The 18,867-nt window shown below is 48.9% G+C and overlaps 1 protein-coding gene across 1 annotated transcript; it reads right to left on the bottom strand.

The window, feature by feature from the left end:
• Nucleotides 1-5,657: 5,657 nt before the first annotated feature.
• Nucleotides 5,658-18,866, bottom strand: CES3 (carboxylesterase 3). Its single transcript, XM_043599440.1, has 13 exons — nucleotides 18,021-18,866; nucleotides 16,710-16,914; nucleotides 16,461-16,599; nucleotides 16,162-16,295; nucleotides 15,478-15,631; nucleotides 15,270-15,374; nucleotides 14,527-14,628; nucleotides 14,015-14,152; nucleotides 9,568-9,648; nucleotides 8,327-8,474; nucleotides 7,264-7,413; nucleotides 7,036-7,114; nucleotides 5,658-6,930 (listed from the first exon to the last, which is right to left on the bottom strand). The coding sequence occupies exons 1-13, from the start codon at nucleotides 18,100-18,102 to the stop codon at nucleotides 6,735-6,737; spliced, it is 1,713 nt and encodes a 570-aa protein (XP_043455375.1). The 5' UTR covers nucleotides 18,103-18,866; the 3' UTR covers nucleotides 5,658-6,734.
• Between the last annotated feature and the right edge of the window lies 1 nt (nucleotide 18,867).

Here is an 18,867-nt window from a genome sequence, read left to right as displayed (position 1 = left end):
CAGCTGCAGTGTGAGTCAAGCTCTGAGTGCACAGTAGGTGCTAAGATTGCAGCAGAGGACCTGGTTACAAGGCCCCTCAATCCCCAGGTGTATTCACTGTGGATTTAAGGGTCTCAGGCCTCCTTGCTCCCCTTTGTTTTGCCCAGTCTCTTTTAATAGGCAATGCTTCACCCTTCCTCACACATCCCGGCTCTCAGCCAGGACCATCATGAAGTGGCAGGCTCTGTGCCAAGAATCAAAAGTCCCTGGTGGCGGGGTGGGGGTGGGGGGGGTGTTCCTGCATGGTCGCTGACGTCAAAGGCTCAAGGTCCTTTGGGGCAGCCAGATCTGGAAGCACCTGGGCCTGGAGCAGGGGGTGGGGACAGGAGGAAGGTGGAATTTCATCTTAATTCACAGTTAAGACTGTTCCCTTCCCAATCTCCCATCGAAGCCTGGAGTCCTTTGAGAACAGGGGTCTGATGGGCTTCTGTGATGCCTCTGCTCAGCAGGGTGGAATGAGCAGAGAGGAAAAGGTAGGGGAACAGTGCCATTCTTCCTTGACCCATGGCCTCCTGCTCTGGAGGCCTGGCAGATGGTTAAAGCTTACTCCTTCTCTCATGGCCAATTTTGTGGGTTCCTCAGAGATGTCCCTTCCTTGGGATACCTGTCCCCCAGTTCCTATCCTGTGATCCTTCCTCAGTCTCCAGAGTGTGGCATTTTCTGCCCAGCATTTCTTCCCAGGCTCTATGCCCCTCTAAGAAAGAGGCCTGAGACAGGCCAGAGGTGACCTCCAATCCTGCAGGGTCTTTGTGGGCAACCCTCTGACACCCCTTGCCCCACTCCAGGAGAGGCATGGCCCCTCCCATTGCAGCCCCACTACCCTACCCACTGTGGTCACAAGCTGATGGAGTCAAGCTCCAGTTGGCTGAACTTCCCCATGGTGGGCAGCACTTCTCGCCCTCCTCCAGGGTCTCCCGAAAAGGAGCCCCACAGCTTGAGAGGAAGGAAGTGGGATGAGGATTCACAGGGAGGTAACAGCTCTCTCCAGAGAAAATCTCTCTCCTAAATCCCCCACCTCCAAACATTTTTTTAAAGATTTATTTTTGAGAGAGAGAGAGAGAGAGAGAGAGAGAGAGAGAGAGAGAGAGAGAGAATCCCAAGCAGTCTCTATGCTCAACATGGAGCCTGGTATGGGGCTCGATCCCATGACCCTGGGATCATGACCTGTGCCAAATTCAAGAGTCAGATGCTTAACTGACTAAGCCACCCAGGTGCCCCCAAACTTTCTTTTTTCAAGCCTTGAATGGCCAAGGGGCCTGGGAATTGAAGAAATGGTTCTCAGACCATTTTCTATGGTCTAAAATTCTCATGTGCTGCTGTGGCTTGGGGACTTCCATGTCTACTGCATCCTGGGGTCTTGGTTAACACATCAAAGTTCCCTCCCTGTTACAACTTTACTTTTGACAAAGTAGGTGCCTTCGTGCTCTGGTGGCAGGCATGTTACTCACAGACTTTCCTAACATCATTGAACAACATGGAGCAGGAAACTTAAAACCGCCTCATCCTTTGACCGAGAAATTTGTTCTGGGAGACCATCCAAAATACACAAAAAATTGTTTTTGTGATGAGCGTCCTATAGCCTTGTTGACAACAGTCTTACCCCAACATGACCAGAAGGGATAGGTGAATAAGGGACGTTGCATCTACATTATATAATATATGCTACACAGTCAGTAATGACATGTTCTGTAAGACTCAATATAGCAGCAGATGGCTTAGTGTGGTGGTTCTGAGCCAGGCTGCTGGGTTTGAATCCCAGCCCTACCCATCATGAGCTGTGTGACCTTGGGAAAGTCACTTACCTTCTCTGAACCTGAGTTACTCCTTCTGTAAAATCAGCATAATAACAGTACTTAACTCATACAGTTGCAGTGAGAGTTAAATGGGCTAACACAGGGAAATTACTTAAAACAGGGGAAACCCATTATGTCAGCTGTTGTCATCAGTACTTGGGAAAAGGCTGCTGTGGTTTAATAACTGGAAAAAGGCAGAATTTGGAATTGTATATTGAATACGAGCAGATTAGCCATGGAGAGTGCACTCCAAAGCTGTCTAAAGAAACAGGAAGGATTAATGTCAAAATAGTGTCAGTGGTTGCCTCTGAGTTGCAGAGTCATTAATGATCTTGATTTTTTTCTCTTTTTTTCTTTAATTTTTCTGTATTTTCTATATTTTCTTTAACAACATTAGTGGAGAGTTCACCATCAGTGTGGGTTTCAAGAGAGCAGGGATGGGAGGACAGGGAAGTCAGAACCAAGGAAGTAGTGACTACCAGTGGCTCCATCTGGTCTGGACCACATACATCCCTCTTTCTGGACCACATTCACCTCCTCATTTCCTCACTCTGCCAGCCTCCCCTGTGGGCTGTGCATGGCCGCATCATTAGGAGTATGGAGCCCTATTTGAGGGAGGCGGCAGAGCCACTTGTTTCTTCTGTCTAGGACCTGACAAGGTTAGTTTACCTGAATGCACTAAGCATGTGTCACTCAAAGCAAGGGCCAAACTGGGGGAGGGAGGACAAGGGAAGGGGGTGGTAGAGAAGGCAGATAGGACTGTGAATCCACCTGCTAGGTCTGGGTGCCAGTCACATATAGATTCTTCTACCCAGCTGTGCAGCAACTTGGCTGGTTCTATGTGGGCTTTAAGGTGTGGTCCTGCCAACAGCTGGCTCCACTCCTGCCATCTCTCCCTGAAAAAAGAAACAACCTTTCACCTGTCCCTATAGGGAGCAGTTGTGCCAGGCCAGGTGCCTCAGTAGAGAGGTGCTCCATTCAGAGTTCACATGGGGCATGGGGGATGATGAATGGGTAGCTGGGTCAGCCAGATGTCCTTGATGCAACCTTATCTTAGGGTTAAGGATCTGTGATTCTGATGTGTAGCACTAAGTGGCTCCTGTCCTGAGTCACCCAGCTTCCTCTTTTTGTGGGAGAAGACTGAAGCGTCATCTGGTCCACTACTGGGCTTCAGCCATAAGTAGACATGTCTGACAAGTGGGTGGAGTGTTCTTTTTTTTTTAAAAAGATTTTTAAAAATGTTTATTTACTTTAGAGAGAGGGAGGGAGTGTGTGTGCAAGCTGGGGAGGGGCAGAGAGGATCCGAAGCGGGCTCTGTGCTGACAGCGGAGAGCCCAATGCAGGGCTCAAACTCACAAACCTTGAGAGAATGACCTGACCCAAATTTGGACATTTAACTGACTGAGCCACCCAGGTGCCTCAGGGGTGGAGTGTTCTTAGAGGCCTGATCTCAGGTCATGGAGAGAGGAGCCTCTTGGAGCTGGCCTAGCAGTTGGGCCTGGGACGAAGTTAGAGGGCATGGTTCTGGACCCACCATGGTTCTGACATGACGTCCCACCCACAGGGGGCAGTAAAGGTACCTGCAACAATGGAAGAATCCTCTCACTGAGCTGAGATCCTATGCTCAAGCAGGTCAGCAAAGACCCTCACCAGGGTATATCAAAATGGGGGGAGTTAACCTTCTCTATTCCAAACAGCATCAAAGGTAGTAGTTACAGACCTAGGGAGAGTTTGTGTCTGTCAGAATGGCACCATTAAGGAACCTTCAGGACCTTCTGGCTAGCAAGGGTTCATAGATGGCCAGCACTGAGGAACCCTAGAGGCCAGTGCCAGGGGTGGGGGTAGGCAACACCAAGCCATGGATGAGGGATAACAGATAGGACCCCCCAAAAGGGGTTTGGCCAGTGTACTTGGCCACTTCTGTATTCACAGGTGTTTCTCAGAAAAGCACAGCCTCAGCTCAGCTGTGGACTTGGTAACTCCTGGGGCACCTCCATGAACTGGAAGCTCCCAAACAAAAGAAGTCCAAAACTTATACTCTAAAAACTACAAAACATTTTGTAAGAAATTAAAGTAGATGTAAACAAATGGGAAGACACCCCATGTTTGTGTGAAAGGACTTAATATTGTTAAGTTGGTAAAGTAACACTCCCCAAATTGATCTGCAGGTTCAATGCCATCCCTATAAGAATCTCAGCTGACTTCTTGGTAGAAATTGGCAGCTGGATTCTAAAATTTGTATGGAATTGCAAGGGACCCGGCATAGCCAAAACAAGCATGAACAAGGATAAAGTAGGAGAACTCCTAGTTTCCTATTTCAAAACTTATTACGAATGGTAATCAAGAGAGGGTGGTAGGTGTTGGCATAAGCCAAACATATAAAATAATGGAACAGAATTAAGAGTCCGTCCATAAATCCATCGTATCTATGCTTGGTTGATTTTCGACAAGGATGCCAAGACCATTCAGTGGTGGGAAGAACAGTCTTTTCAACAAACGGTGTTAGACGACTGGATAGCTCCATGCAAAAAATAAAGAAAATGAAGACAACCCATGGAATGGGAGAGAATATTTGCAAATCATATACAAGTTGCTGTTAAGGGACTTACATTTGGAATATATAAAGGATCTTACAACTTAACAAAAAGACAAACAACCCAATTAAAAAACGGGCAAAGGATACAAAGATATTTTTCCAAGGAATATATTTGAAAGGTTAATAAATATATGAAAAGATATTCAACATCATTAGCCATCAGGGAAATGCAAATCAGACCAGCATTAGATGCCACTTCATACCCACTAGGGCATCTGGAATAAAAAATTCAGATAATGTAGGGAAATCTAAATCCTCATAGACTTCTGGTCAGGATGTGAAATGGGGCAGCCACTTTGGAAAACAGTCTGGCAGTTCCTCAAATGATTATAAGAGTTACCATATAACTTAGTAATTTTACTCCTCTGTGTATGTGTATGTGTGTATCTCCAAGAGAAATGAAAACATGTCCACACAAAATTTGTACACAAACATTTAGAGCAGTATTATTCATAATAGCTACAAGGTAGAAACAATCCAAATGTCCATCAACTGATGAATGAGTAAGCAAAATGTGGTATATTGATAAAATGAAATATTATTTGGCCAAAAGAAATGAAATACTGATACATGCTACACCATGGCTGAACATCTAAACATTATGCTAAGTGAAAGAAACCAATCACAAAAGACTGCATATAATATGATTCCATTTATATGAAGTGTCCAGAATAGGGAAAGCAATAAACACAGAAAGTAGTTAGATACAAAAAAAATCACTTAATTTTACCCTTTATTTTTTTAAGGTTTATTTATTTATTTATTTATTTATTTATTTATTTATTTAGAGAAGGCACATGTCAGGGCTGGACTATGCCTCTGTGCTCCTACAGCCCTCTGTGTCCCTAGTGGCACACTGTGATTGGGGCTTATGTACTTGCCAGGCTCTCTACTGGCTTGTGGGGACATACTTCCCTGGTGGAGAAGGGGGATGAGAACAGAAGGCTTTCAATGCCATGTGAAGAACTTGGACTTGCCCTAAGGGTGACAGAGAATCACAAGGAGCTCTTGAGCAGGGGAGTGGTATGACTTAGTGTCCCTCTGGCTTTATGTGTCTCCTCCTTGCCCAAAAAGGACTTCCCTGAACAGCACTGGTCCCAATTGCAAGTGCTTTCATGTAACCCTCAGCATCCAGGAACTTGAGTCTGATGGAAGAAGGGTATATGTGGGATTAGACCTGTAGGATGAGATAGTGGGGGCAGGGAAAGAAAGTCCTTGTGGCATGTATTAAAATCCAGATGCCCCAAGGGAGTGGTACATTGATTCTCAAAAAGAAGAAATGTTTGCCTCAAAAGCCTCTGGCTCCTCTTCATTTGTTGTGGCCTGAGTGGGTAGGCCTCTTCTTTTCTCTGTGACAATAGTCTGACTGATGCACTAGTCCAGACACCCTCCCCCAGTCTCCTCTCCTGTGTCCTAGTAGGTGCTGTGGAGCTGTGCTCAGTTCCCCCAGAAGTTGGTCTCCCCAAGCTGGGAGGGCAGGGAGGAGCCTAGCAGGCCATAAAGCATTGAAGCACTAGGACTGGGAAGCTGACATCTCATAGGCTAAGAGTCAGGGCTCTGGCCCTGCTGGATTCTGCTGTGTCTTGTGCAGGGGAGCAGGGGAACAAGTCTGGGCAGCACAGAGAAAAGGATCTCCTTTAGCCTGAGTTAGAGGCCTTTGGGGGCTGAGATCCATTCTAGAGAATTCTTTGAGGTCTCAGGACTTCCTCCTACCCCAGGACTGCCTTTGGAGTCCATTCACCCTTCTGGCCAAGGGGCACATCTGTGTAGGCCTGAGCATAGCTTTGGTGGCTGAAGAGCCTGGGTTCACATCCAGCAGCCACCATTCACACACTCTCTCAGTCTTTTACTCGCTCATCAAACATTCCTGACTCCAAGTCCTCCTGATCCTTGTGGGGAAGATGCAGAGTGGGGTCAGGTTGATTTCTACTCTCAGAGAAGGGAAAGAGACACAGATACAGACAGTGCTAGCCTGGAGTGGGCTATGCTGTAACGGACATACACTCGGGCCTAGAGAAGGCAGGGAAAGCTTCATGGAGGAGGGAGCTTAAGGAAAGAGCTGGAACTTGCTAGGAAGCAAGGGGGAAAGAAGAGGGAGGAGTTTGTACAGAGGCCCTTAAAGTGGGAAGCAGGTGACATTTCAACAGCACAATGTCAGTCATGGAGGGGCTGATTCCTTAAGGGACATGTCCATACATCAGCTTGGTTTGAGTTAAAGTTTCTTAGCAGGGGGAGAAAGAAGCTGTTTTGCTGGGACTCTGCCACCCCTAGGGTTGGCCTCCAGCCAAGAAGGCCCATGCCCTGCCTCAGAGCTCCTCCTGGGCCTTCCTGCCCTTCTGCTTCTGCTGCCACTGCCGGAAGTTGGCAGAAAGTATCTCTGCCCAGAACTGCATTTGGGCTTCTCTTAGCTTCTGGCCAACTCGTGGGGTCGGGCTGATTTCCAGGTATTGCTCCAACTGCTTGAATGTAGGCCAAGGAGGCAACCCCTCACCATTGGGGTCCCTGGGTAGGAAAAATGAATGAAGTCCAGGGCCGCCTGCTTTATCCCCTGGGGGAAGATCTGCATAGTAGAGGCCCAAAGCCAGGTGTTCCCACTTGCTCACTCACCCTGTCCGGGCAAATTGGGTCCACTGGGCCATCATGGTGAGGCTCAGCTGCTTCTCCTCCTGTGTAGCTTCTGGAAAGGCTAGGGGAGGAACAGACCTAGATCAAGGTCAGGTGGGTTTTGGAGAGAACCCAAGTGTTCCCTGTGCTGACTGGAGACCTCTGTGCCTGCAAGCCCCACCCTAGCCTGTGGAGCCTACAGCCCAGGGATCGATGTCTATCTGTCCTCACCCAGCAGGGAGCTCTCATCCATGAGGAAAGGACCCCCGAATATGAAGGCAATCTCAGCCCCATGGTCAGCCCTCACCCAGTCTGGTTTGATCTTCGCAAAAGAACTGGGTCGATGCTGGAACTCATAGAAAAAGACAGGGGCTCCAGAATCTGCGGAGAGAGGGTGGCATCAGAGTTAGGTACCCTCAGCCTGACCAGGTCCTACCTCTAACAGGACTGGCTCATAGTAACACCAATAACACTAACACCAGTAACAATACTGATGATGACACCATAATTATCAGCAAGCATTTACTGAGCACTTGCTGGCCATTGTGCACCATTCCATGTGCTTTATGTGCAATCATTAATTTCATCCTCACAACAACCTATGGGTTAGAGCCTATTATTGTTGCCATTTTGCAAATGAGGAAACTGAGGCACAGAGGGGTTAGGTATCTTGCTTAAGGTCACAAAGATAGGAACTTGGTGCTATTCTAGGGCTGTGTCAGGGACTAGCCACTAGGCTTGAGGGAAGCAAGACTTTTCTCCCAGGAGAAGTGCTGAATGTGGGAAAAATCAATGAATGCCTGAGAATTGGGGATGGGCCCTGCTGGGTGACCTTAGACAAGTCACTGCGCCTCTCTGAGAGCTTGTTTGGAGGTTCTAGCAGGAGAGCGCAGCTACTCATATTCCCTTGACTGAAGAATGAATGATCTTCCTCTATTGGGGAAGGTCGTCCTTGACTGATAGTGCAGCTTTGGGAAAGACACAATGCAGCGATGAGGGAGGAAGGGGACACCCACCTAGCCAGTCAGATCAGCTGAATCAACCCTGGCGATCAATGAGGTGACAGATGTCACAGCCAGATCACCTTCAAATCTCTACTGCACATCTCTGAGCCTTGGTTTTCTCCCCTGCAGAGTGACCTGCCAGAGTCACCTCTCATTACTGTTAACGCTGCATCTCAGAGAGAAAGCGAGGTGTGGGGGTAGCAGCAGGGTGTGGGGCCATGATGCCTATGATAACCCAACTCCTGGGCCAAAATGGGAAGGGTAGGGCAGGTGAACAGGGATAGGCTCACCTCGGAGGTTTCTTGAGAAATTCAAGGTGGGAAAGATAACCATAAGGTCAGCCCAGAATTCCTGGACGGCATTGCGCCTGGCTTCTGCGTCGAAACTGCCCCCTAGGTGTTCATCTATGATGGTGCGCATCACCTCGGGGGGTATATCCTGGGGCAGGAAGCCAGGCTTAGGCATGCTCAGGTCCCACAGCCCAGCAGACCCTCCAAAGAAGCCTCACACCCTCCAGCACAGCCTCTTCATATTCCAGGGCTCATGTGCCAGGGCCCAGCCCTTGCCTCCCTTTGGAGTTCTAGATAATGTCTAGGCAGGGTAAGGTCAGACCTGGAGTCAAATCCTAGCTCTGTGATTGCTGCTTTGCTGTGTGATCTCAGATAGGTTGCTGAGCCTCCCAGAAAGTCAGTTCCTGCCTGGCAGTGTTGTTTGGCAGCCTAGGTGAAGTTCCCAGCTAAGGGTTCTGATCTTGAGCAGTTGCCTGGTTGAAGTTAACCAGCAAGTTGGTAAAAGAACAAATCATGGGGGCTCCACAGAGCTCCAGAGAATAGTGATGAGGTTGTATGAATGGAGAGGGCTCTGGGGGGTCCAAAGAAGGGAGGGAAATATGCATAGATTGAGCATCTTTCAATACCAGCTCCCTAGTAGAGTTTTCAAATACAGCATCCAGTTTCCTCATGTGGGAGGTATATCCCCATTTACAGGGGAGGAAATGGGCTCAAAGGGATTAGGCTCACTGAGGACAGGTAGCCAGGGCTTGGATTGGACTCCAGATCCAACTTACTCCACATCTGACAGGATGATCTTAACAGCTGAAGCTGTGGGGTCAGACAGAGCTGGCTCAAGCTCTGCCTCTGCCCTTTACTTATCATGAGACCTTGACCCATCTGTAAAATGGGGAAAATGAAAGTGTCTATTTCACAGGGATATAGTAAGAATTGAAGGAAATGAATCCCTGTCCTAGTGCTCAGCACAGCACAGCATAGTCTCTGGCACATAATATGGGCTCATTAAGGGGAATATGATGAAAATGATGAAATGATGAAAATGATGATGATGATCTTCCTTTGGGAACCATACTGACTCATGTCCAAGGGGATTTCTAGGTGGAACTAAAAGTCAGCAGTTGGACCAAGGGGTTTGGTGGTGTGTGGGTAGCTGTGGGGGTTGAAGGGTAGGAGGAAGAGGGTGCCCTACTATTCTGGATAGGATACCCACTGGACTACCTCTTCCTCCCTTGTTGACTCACCAGAATGGTCAAGTGGGGTCTTAATATGGCCAGCATATCCTCCACGCTCATCTGCCCCATCTTATCCAGGAAACCCCAGCCCTGTGGGGACATCAGGGTCTTCTCAGCACAGCCTGATTACTGCCCACCCCCTACTCCCAGCTATGAGCAGGCGAGTGTTCACAGTCCTGTGAACAGAGCCAAGTGTGCTGAAGCCCACAAGTCCATAGACTTGAAAAGATAAACCTCAAATCGAGGAGGGAGGAAACAGCGCCAAATACAACAAGCACGTGGGTCATAGCAGTATCAAGACCCCCGAGTGCTTAGCAAGGCCTACAGGGAAAGTTAAAATGTTGTTTTTATTTTTATTTTTATTTTCTTTTTAATTTTTTTAACGTTTATTTTTGAGACAGAGACAGAGCATGAACAGGGGAGGGGCAGAGAGAGAGGGAGACACAGAATCCGACACAGGCTCCAGGCTCTGAGCTGTCAGCACAGAGCCTGATGCGGGGCTCGAACTCACAGACTGTGAGATCATGACCTGAGCCGAAGTCAGACGCTCAACCGACCAAGCCACCCAGGCGCCCCAAAATGTTGTTTTTAAAGCAAAATGTTGGCTTTATATGTTAGGTTTTTAAGGACACAGTCTTTGGGTTCAAATCCCAGCTCTGCCACTTGCTAAATCCATGACCTGGGCCCATTGCTTAAACTCTTGGTGTCTCAGTTTCTTAATCCGTGAAAGAGGAATGGCAATAACCTGCCTCATAGGATTGTTATGAAGATCGGAGTAGTAACTATGAAGACCCTGACATACAGTAAGCACTGTAAAGTGTTCGCTATTAAAGTTAGTTTCATGGCTGTGGGGCTCTTGGTTAATCATTGTGAAAACAGGAACAGAAAACTCATGGATGAGCAAACACAAAGAGTGCATACCCACAGGGGGATGTTAACCTGCACTAAACATTAAAGGACTAAACTAAAAAAGCTAAAGGAGCAAAGTTCTTTAAAATGATAAGAACAATAGACAAAAATCAGTTGTGTTTCTATACAGCGGCAATGAACAGCCTGAAGGTGATGTGAAGAAAACAATTTCATTTACAAGAGCATCGAAAAATAAAATCCTTAGGAATCAACTTCATTAACAAAGTATGAACCTTGTACATTAAAAACTAGAGAAACTAAAGAGGACCTAAGTAAATGGAAAGACATCCTATGTTCATGGGTTGGAAGACTTCATCTTGTTAAGATGGCAATACTTCCTAAACTGGTCTATAGATTCAGCATGATCCCTACCAAAATCTCAGCCACTTTTTTTTTTTTTGCAGAAATTGATAAGCTGATCAGAATTCATATGGAATTCATATGGAATTCATATGGAATAACCAGAACAACTGTTAGGGATTGATTTGTATCTTCACAAAAAGATATGCACAGGCATAACCCCCAGTACTTCAGAATGTGACCTTATTTAAAGATGAGGCCTTTAGAGAGGTAGTCAAGTTAAGACGATTGCAAAGGTAATCATTAGGGTGGGCCCTAGTCCAATATGACTAATGTCCTTGTGAAAAGGGGCAATTCGGACACAGAGACAGATGGCACAGAATGTGAAGACAGAGGGAGAATGCCACGGAACGCCTGATGCAACCAGAACATAGTAGAGAAGTGTGGACTCTCTCTCACAGGACTCAGAAGGAACCAAATTTCTGTTGTTTAAGCCACCCAGATTGTGGTCCTTTGTTATGGCAACCCTAGCAAAGTAACACAGCAATCTTGAAGAACAAAGAAGAACAAAGGTGGAGGACTCACACTTCTCCATTTCAAAACTTAGTACAAAACTAATCCGTATGGTGTGGTACTGGCATAAGGATAGACATATAATTAACCAAATAGAACTGAGAGTCCAGAGATAAACCCTTAAGTTTATGGCCAATGATTTTCAGGAAGCGTATCAAGACAGTTCAATAAGGAAAAAAAAAGTGTTTCAACAACTGATTTAGGAACAGCTGGATAACCACATACAAAAAATCCCTCAGTCACACCATATGCACAGTTTTAACTTCAAATGAATCATAAACCTAAACATAAGAGCTAAAACTATGAAACTCTTCAAGAAAACGTAGAGGTAAATCTGACTAAGCAATCAATTCTTAGATATTACTCCCAAAGGACAAGCAACAAAAGAGAAAATAAATTGGACTTCATCAAAATGTTAAGTTTTCTCTGTTGTTAAGAACACCGTAACAAAGTGAAAAGACAACCCATGGCATGAAAACAAGATTTACAAATCATACATCTGACAGGGACTTGTATCTAGACTATATGAGAAACTCTTACAACTCAATGGTAAAAAGATAATCCAATTTAAAAATGGGCAAAGATTTTAATAGACATTTTTCCAAAGAAGATATAAAAATGGCCAATCATCACATAAAAAGATACTCAACGTGGTAAGTCATTAGGGAAATGCAAATCAAAACCACAACGAGATACCACTTCACACCCACTAGGATGACTATAATCAAAACGAGAGCTAGTGAGTGTTGTTGAGGATGTGGACTAACCGAAATCCTCCTACATTGCTGGGGGGGAATGTGAAATGGTACAGTGAAAACAGGCAATTCCACAAACGATTAAACAGAGTTACTATGGGACCCAGCAATTCCACTTCTAGGTATATAACCAAGAGAAATTAAAACCTATAATTGCATAAAAACTTGTACATGAATGTTCATAGTAGGATTATCCATAATAGCCAAAAAGGTAGAAATGACCCAAATGCCTATCAACTGATGAATGGATAAACAAAACACGCTGTATCCACACAAGGGTCTATTTAGTCATAAAAAAGAAAGAATACTAACACGAGATACAAGATGGATGAAACTTGAAAACATCATTTTAGGTGAAAGAGGTCAGGCACCAAAAAAACCAAAACAAAACAAAAAAACATTGTAGGATGCTACTTATTTGAAATGTACAGAATAGGCAAATTCACAGATTTGATAGAGAGTACATTAGTGGCTGCCAGGGCCTGGGGGAGGAGGGATGCGAAGTGACTGCAAACAGGTATGGGCTGAATTTTAGGGGGATGCAAATGTTCTGGAATAAGATAGTGGTGATGGTTGCATGACTTCGTGGATGCACTAAAACCCACTGAATTACACACTTTTTTAAAGGGTAAATTTTATGGTATGTAAATTACATCTCAATAAAGTTGGTATTTAAAAAATTATCATCTGCAAAGCTGGTAAAGTTGCAATAAAACTTGGAGACTTTAGTCACTGGCAGCAGTTTAAATTGGCGTAGTAGCAATTTCACAAAGTGCTCGGCCAGTGGCAATACATTAGAGGTGGAGAGATGTCCAGAAAATGTATGAATTGCTTTCCATGGTTAAAGCTAACACCATGGACATTTAGTAAACATCTTGTTGGCTGAAAAATCTATAGTTGGGTCCACATGGATGACAAGGGGACTGAAGAGAATTTCTGCACCAGCAAGGAGGTGAACAGCCCCCTGAGCCACCCAATTCCTGAGACACATCCTGCCTACAAAGTCCCGGGCACAGAATTCTGCTCCAGGCAGGCTTGTCCAGGTCTTGGGAGCCAGCCTTTGGCTCTTTCTCACTCTTCCACTCATGACTCTAAGTAGACCATGTGGGGCCAAGGCTGCCTGCCAGAGTCCAGGGTACTGTTTCCTCTTAACACTCATCAGTCATTACACACACACACACACACGCACACGCACACACGTCTGGCCTACAAGCTTTGTCCTTGAGTGTCAAGATTGCATGAGCCTGTCATCCAGCAAACACCCAAATGCCCCCCTCCTGGGGATCAATTCCAAAGGAATAAATAAAAGGACAAAAGCTGTGGACATGAAAATGTTCACTGCCCTCTTAGCTTCAGTTGTAAAACTAGAAAGTGCCCAAGTGTAGAAATTAAGGACTATTATGATTCCCTTGTGGAAGGTTTTGCAGTCATTAAAGTCAATCACTGTGAAGATGGGTAGAAGAATGATAGGGAAGATGCCCAGAAGGAAAGCATGATGTTAACGCGCTGTGTGGGGAGTCCTGTACACCTGGAAGGGACTGGAAGGCACATGGGCCATGCTGTTCCTCACTGGCTTGCTGTTGTTTGAAACCTGAAAGTCTCAGGTAATTAGTCTCTCAGACACAGTCGTACTCACCAGTCTCATAGAGCTTGATGTATAAACCGGACCCCAAGCCAAATATGCTGCAAATCAGTACTGCCCAGAAGGCCACTTTGTGCAAAAGCTTGGTCCCCAGAAGGAAACATTTGCTTTGGGAAAATTAATCTGCATAACCTGGAGCAAGTCCCTTAAACCTCTCTGAGCTTTGCTTTCTCACCTATCAAGTGGGAGTGTCACCTCACAGGCTGTGGTAATGACGGGGTAGCAGAGGATTGGCGGGATAGGGCCTTGAAGGACACAGGAGCCAGAGGACACTCACCTTGGGGATGAGCCAGCCAAACTCGTGATTGTTGACACCCAGGAGGAAGGGCACAGAATGGAACTGCCTCTCCCTCAAGAGCTCCCTGGGGCTCTTGGGAAAGAAGGTGCCATCAATGGTGTAGGTAGCTGTAGTGTTCTGTAGGAGAAAGCAAGGCAGGGGTCTTCCCAGTCAGGCCCATGCCTTAAAAGATGGCATCCCAGGGGTCGCATGGCTGCATGCCTGAGCCTTATTTAGAGGGGGTAGAAGTCACCAGGGTTAGAGGACCCAGGGGGAATAGGGAGACCTTCTAAGCACGCCTCTTCCCTGGAAGACAGGGCCTGCTCTCGGGGCAGGGGTGCCTCTGCATTCACACCCCCCCAGGCCAAGTTGGGCCCTCAGCCCCTTCCCATCAGGGGTGGCTGCTCCAAGCCTCACCCCAGGCTGCTGATTGCCTCTCGGCTCTCACAGAAGCTGGACAGGACCCCTCTGTGCTATATTGCCTGCCACTGTCCCCCAAGAGGTAGGCATACCAACTTCATGTTAAGTATCTGCTCCTTGTTTGCCTTCTCCCGAAGGCACTGCAACATCTCAGCTGAGGAGGTAGAGCTGCAGGCCACGGAGTCCGCGAAGCTCTGGGGACAGATAAGAGTCTTGCCTCTCCCTCCCTCCTCACCCCTCACTCCTCACCCCCAGCCCTCTGCCTCCCATAGAGAAGAGGTACATCTGTAGGGAAGATGGGACAGTGATGTCAGAGATGGGAACTTGGGACTGACCAGAGAACTGCCACCAAGCCACCAGCTTGGGTGGTCCCCAGGCACCTTGTGTGTCCCCCATTACATCATACTGTCATTATTTGTGTGGGTAGCTGAGTCCTCCTTGCTAATCTGAGAACAGTGTCATTAACTAGTTAACTATATTTCCAAACCCAGTGGGGTCAGGAAAGTTTGCCAGAGTGAATATGGAAATGAGATAGGGTTCAGAGAGGAGGGATTCCAGCATGGCCAGTGTGGCAGGGAGGGGATGATAGTGGGTGCTGAGGCCTGAGCAGTTTGGGGAGTCAGCAGGAAGTGAGGCTGGAGGTGCGGGTCCCCGAATCATTTTGTGCCCAGGTGGCACTGGTGCTTTTCTCTGAGCTTCCGTAGGCAGTGTGCTTCCTTCGTCTCTGCTAACAAGGGGCTCCCTGCCAGGGACATCCATTCTGGGACGTCAGGGCAAGTGCAGGGTGGGGGTGTGGTAGGTACATGTGGGGTAAGAGGATGAAAGAGAGGCAGACTTGAGCCAGGAGCCTTGGGTTCGAAGCCTGTAAGCCGGGAATGGTGATGACTCCACTCTGGGCTATGGCTCTGTGGAATAGCCCTGCAGCCAGCGGGGACAGGACCTGGAAGCAATGTGGAGGACAGATGGCTGTCAGAGGAGGGCAGGAGAGCTGGGAGGTCTGGGGCCGCAGGAGATACTGTTGCTAGTCCCCTGAGGTGACTCACCAGGGCAGAGACGATGCAGGCACCGGCAGAACCGCCAAAGATGGTGACAGAGTTGGGGTCACCTCCAAAGGGGGAGATGTTCCCCTGCACCCAGTGCAGAGCAGCCACCACATCTAGGAAGCCCCAGTTGCCAGGGGCGTGCTCGTCTCCAGTGCTGGGGGCGGGGCGCAGGGGGGCAGAGGTTAGCGCAGCCTGGCTCCCCTCATAGATTGTCCTCAGGCCTTGCAGGTTGGCCCTGAACCAGCCACCAGGACGGCACACCGTCCCCCGTTCACCAAGTCTGGCTTAGTTATGAGGCATGCTTACTAGGCACGTGCCCAGCACATGGTACGGGGGGACCCAGCCGGTTGGGGCTGGTTCTCAAGTGGCTGCCAGAGCTGTTGCTCCCTGCCTCCAGCCCTTGCTGGGATCCTGGCCCCAGACCAGGAGCCAACACTTTCTGTCCAAAGGACCAAGTTCTCTGTATAATTCTGGCTTTGATCGAGCCCTTCTCCAAGGTGGAGCAATGGGGAGCCTCCTTCTCTGCCCCAGATGGCATGGGGGAGGGGCCCTTGGTCTCCTGACACTCTGCTTGCCTGAGAAATCTGCATTCAAGCTCTGGACCTCCACCCTAGTTCCCCAACTCCCCTCACAAGCTCCTCTCCCCAGTGCCAGCAGTGCCCTCCACCAAGCCAGTCACCTCACCTGAGGAAGCCAAGGAGCCCCAGGCGGTACTGGACCGTGACCACTACCACATCCCCATAGGCGGCCAGGGCTGACCCGTCATGGGAGGTGGCGGCGCCGGCCACCAGAGCGCCCCCATGGATCCATACCATGACCTGCAGAGAAGCCATGGGGCGGTGACCCCCAGCTCCTGGGACACCAGTTGCCCTGCCATCAACCCAGGGCATTCTTGGGAACCCCCCTCAGTACGGAAACAGGGCTGGAGAGAGGTTAGGCAGGGCAGAGCTGCATGGGCAAACAGGGCCCCCGGGGCTGCACACCGGCCGCCTGGCCCCCACGGTGGCCTCAGCCGGGCTGTAGATGTTGAGGATCAGACAGTCCTCTGAAATAGGGAAGTGCTGGTGCTTTCCGTTCAACACAAATCTGCTGTTGTCCATTCTCTCCAGATCCTGCAGGCACCTGTGGCGAAGGATGAACCCAGGGCCAGCAGCTCAGCCCACCGGTCCTGGCATCTAGGCCCACCCCCCCAACAGCCTGCCTGCTTGCCCACCTCCACTGTGGCTACTCACATTGCAGGGGCAGTGCTGGCATCCCGCACACCCTCCCAGGACTGCGCTGGGCGCGGGGCTGAGAATCGACCAGGCCCCAGAGGTGGCTTGGCAAACGGGATGCCCAGGAAGACATTCACAAGGCGGTCTGTGCCCTTCACGCCCACTTGCTGGCCTCGCACACGGCCCAGGGTGGTGTCCACTTCAGGCTGAGTGACCTCAGGCCCTGAGAGTAGGACGGAGGGCCATGGAGTGAGTTTGCAGCCTCCACAGGGTATGGAGTGGCAAATGGACTCACTCAACACTGGCTCTCTGAGCATCTACTCTGTGGACCTTGTTCTGAGCTCTTTGCACACAGCGCTCTGACTACCTTCCCAGTAAGCCCGTGGGATGGACCCTATGACTACCTCCCACTTTCTCCTCCTGCCTCAGCATGGCTACCACTCTTCTCCAGACCAGACCAGTTCCCCGAGGGAGGCTCTCCTGGACTCACAGACCTGCTCTGGGGCTTTGCTTGGGCTAGCCATTCACCCTCAGATTCCTCATCTGCTCAGTTAGGTGCAATAATCACATCTGTTCATTTTCTTTATTTTGATGTTTTGACATAGGGGAGCCTTGCAGACTCTGGAGGGACTGTAGGTCTCAGGGCTAGCCAATTCTTAGAAATAGTAAACAATTCACTGAGAGGTGTGCCTTCCCGAGACAAACCAACCAATCCAGAGTCCATGCTCCCAGCCACCTCCTCTGTGGGCTTCTCAGATTCTTCCACCACTAGCCACCTGCCCTAATCACCCGAGGGCCAGGTGCCACACAACTAGAGACAGCCCTATGCCCCAGAGCCCACTGAAAATCTTCAAATTAACTAATCTGAAACCTGCTTCACTTTCGCCTGCCTTGCCTGTTCCTTCTCTGGGAAACAACAAAGCCTCTTGACCACGTTTTCCTCTCGTGTCCTCTCCCTCCTGACAGAGCGGACCCCATGCTTCCCTGCATGCCTCTTGTTTCTAGGAACTGTGAGTAAACCTCTTTTCATTACAGTGACTTCTGTGTCTATCTTAGTGATTACAAGAATCCTAGGTGCCCTTAAAACCTAAGGACAATCGTGTTCTCTGGCAGGGCTGCTCTGGAGATCACACACACACACACACACACACACACACAACCCCTGCCTGGAGAGGATGCACATCCCCCTGGCATTTCTTGGAACTGAGGGCTCCTTCTCGGAGAAGGCTGCCCAACGCTCCCCATCCCTACCTCACTCTTGCCTTCTACTCTAGTCCTCCCAACAACCCCGAAGCTCCCAGCTCTGCAGGTCCTGCTGGTGTGTCTTACCAGTGGCTGTAGCAGGGAATGCCAGGAGCAGACAGGCCACCCAGCCCAGGGCCCTGGGCCCAATTCTTACCACTGTCCCCATGCTCCTCACAACTGACTATAGGCAGAAGTGGTGCAAGTTATAATAAAGCCTCCGTCCTTTGGCACAGCCAATCTCTAAAGGGCTGTATTACAAAAACCTCGGTGGACAGCCCCATCTGGCTGGTGGCCAGCCCTAACACACAGTGCTTAGTGCCTCGGCTGGGGGAGGAGGGCTCAGAGAGTGCCCTGCAGGAGTGTGGGTGATGTGACAATCCCAAAGAAGGGAAAGAGCCTGGGCCGTGGAGCTCTGCAGTTCTGGGTTCAAATACCAGTTCTCCTGACTCAGTGAACCCAGTATACCCAGTGAACCCAGTATACTCAGTGAACCCAGTATACCCGGGGTGGCTTTTTCATGTAGGCCTACTCTCTTGAGGCTCCTCACGTGACAGGGCAGAAGCAGAACACTGCCCTCAAGGCGCTTGGGTTCCTGGGCAGGAGGAGCTGAGGTCTGCAGGTAGAGGGAGGAATGGAGGAAGAGGAGCAGGAGAGATTCTTATTCACAACTCCTATCCTACTCCAAATCCCTGGAAGATGTGATTTCAGAGCCGGATCTCCTGCGTTCAAATCCTGGCTCTGCCAAGTGCTGGCTCTGGGTCTAGTGTCGTCATCTGTAAAAGAGTGATGATAATAGGAACCACCTCGCAGGGTTGAAGTGAGGTTGCATGTGTGAAAACACAAGGCACGGAACCAGAGCCACTGGAAGCCTGTTCTTGCCTCAGGGCAGGGGTCTATCAGGGTGTCCATCTCTCTGGGACAGCCCCTACTA

This window comes from Prionailurus bengalensis, chromosome E2 (genome assembly GCF_016509475.1).
Source record: "Prionailurus bengalensis isolate Pbe53 chromosome E2, Fcat_Pben_1.1_paternal_pri, whole genome shotgun sequence".
Classification (NCBI taxonomy): Eukaryota; Metazoa; Chordata; class Mammalia; order Carnivora; family Felidae; genus Prionailurus; species Prionailurus bengalensis.
Note: the sequence above shows the minus strand (reverse complement) of the source record. Positions and strands in the feature narration are given on the sequence as shown.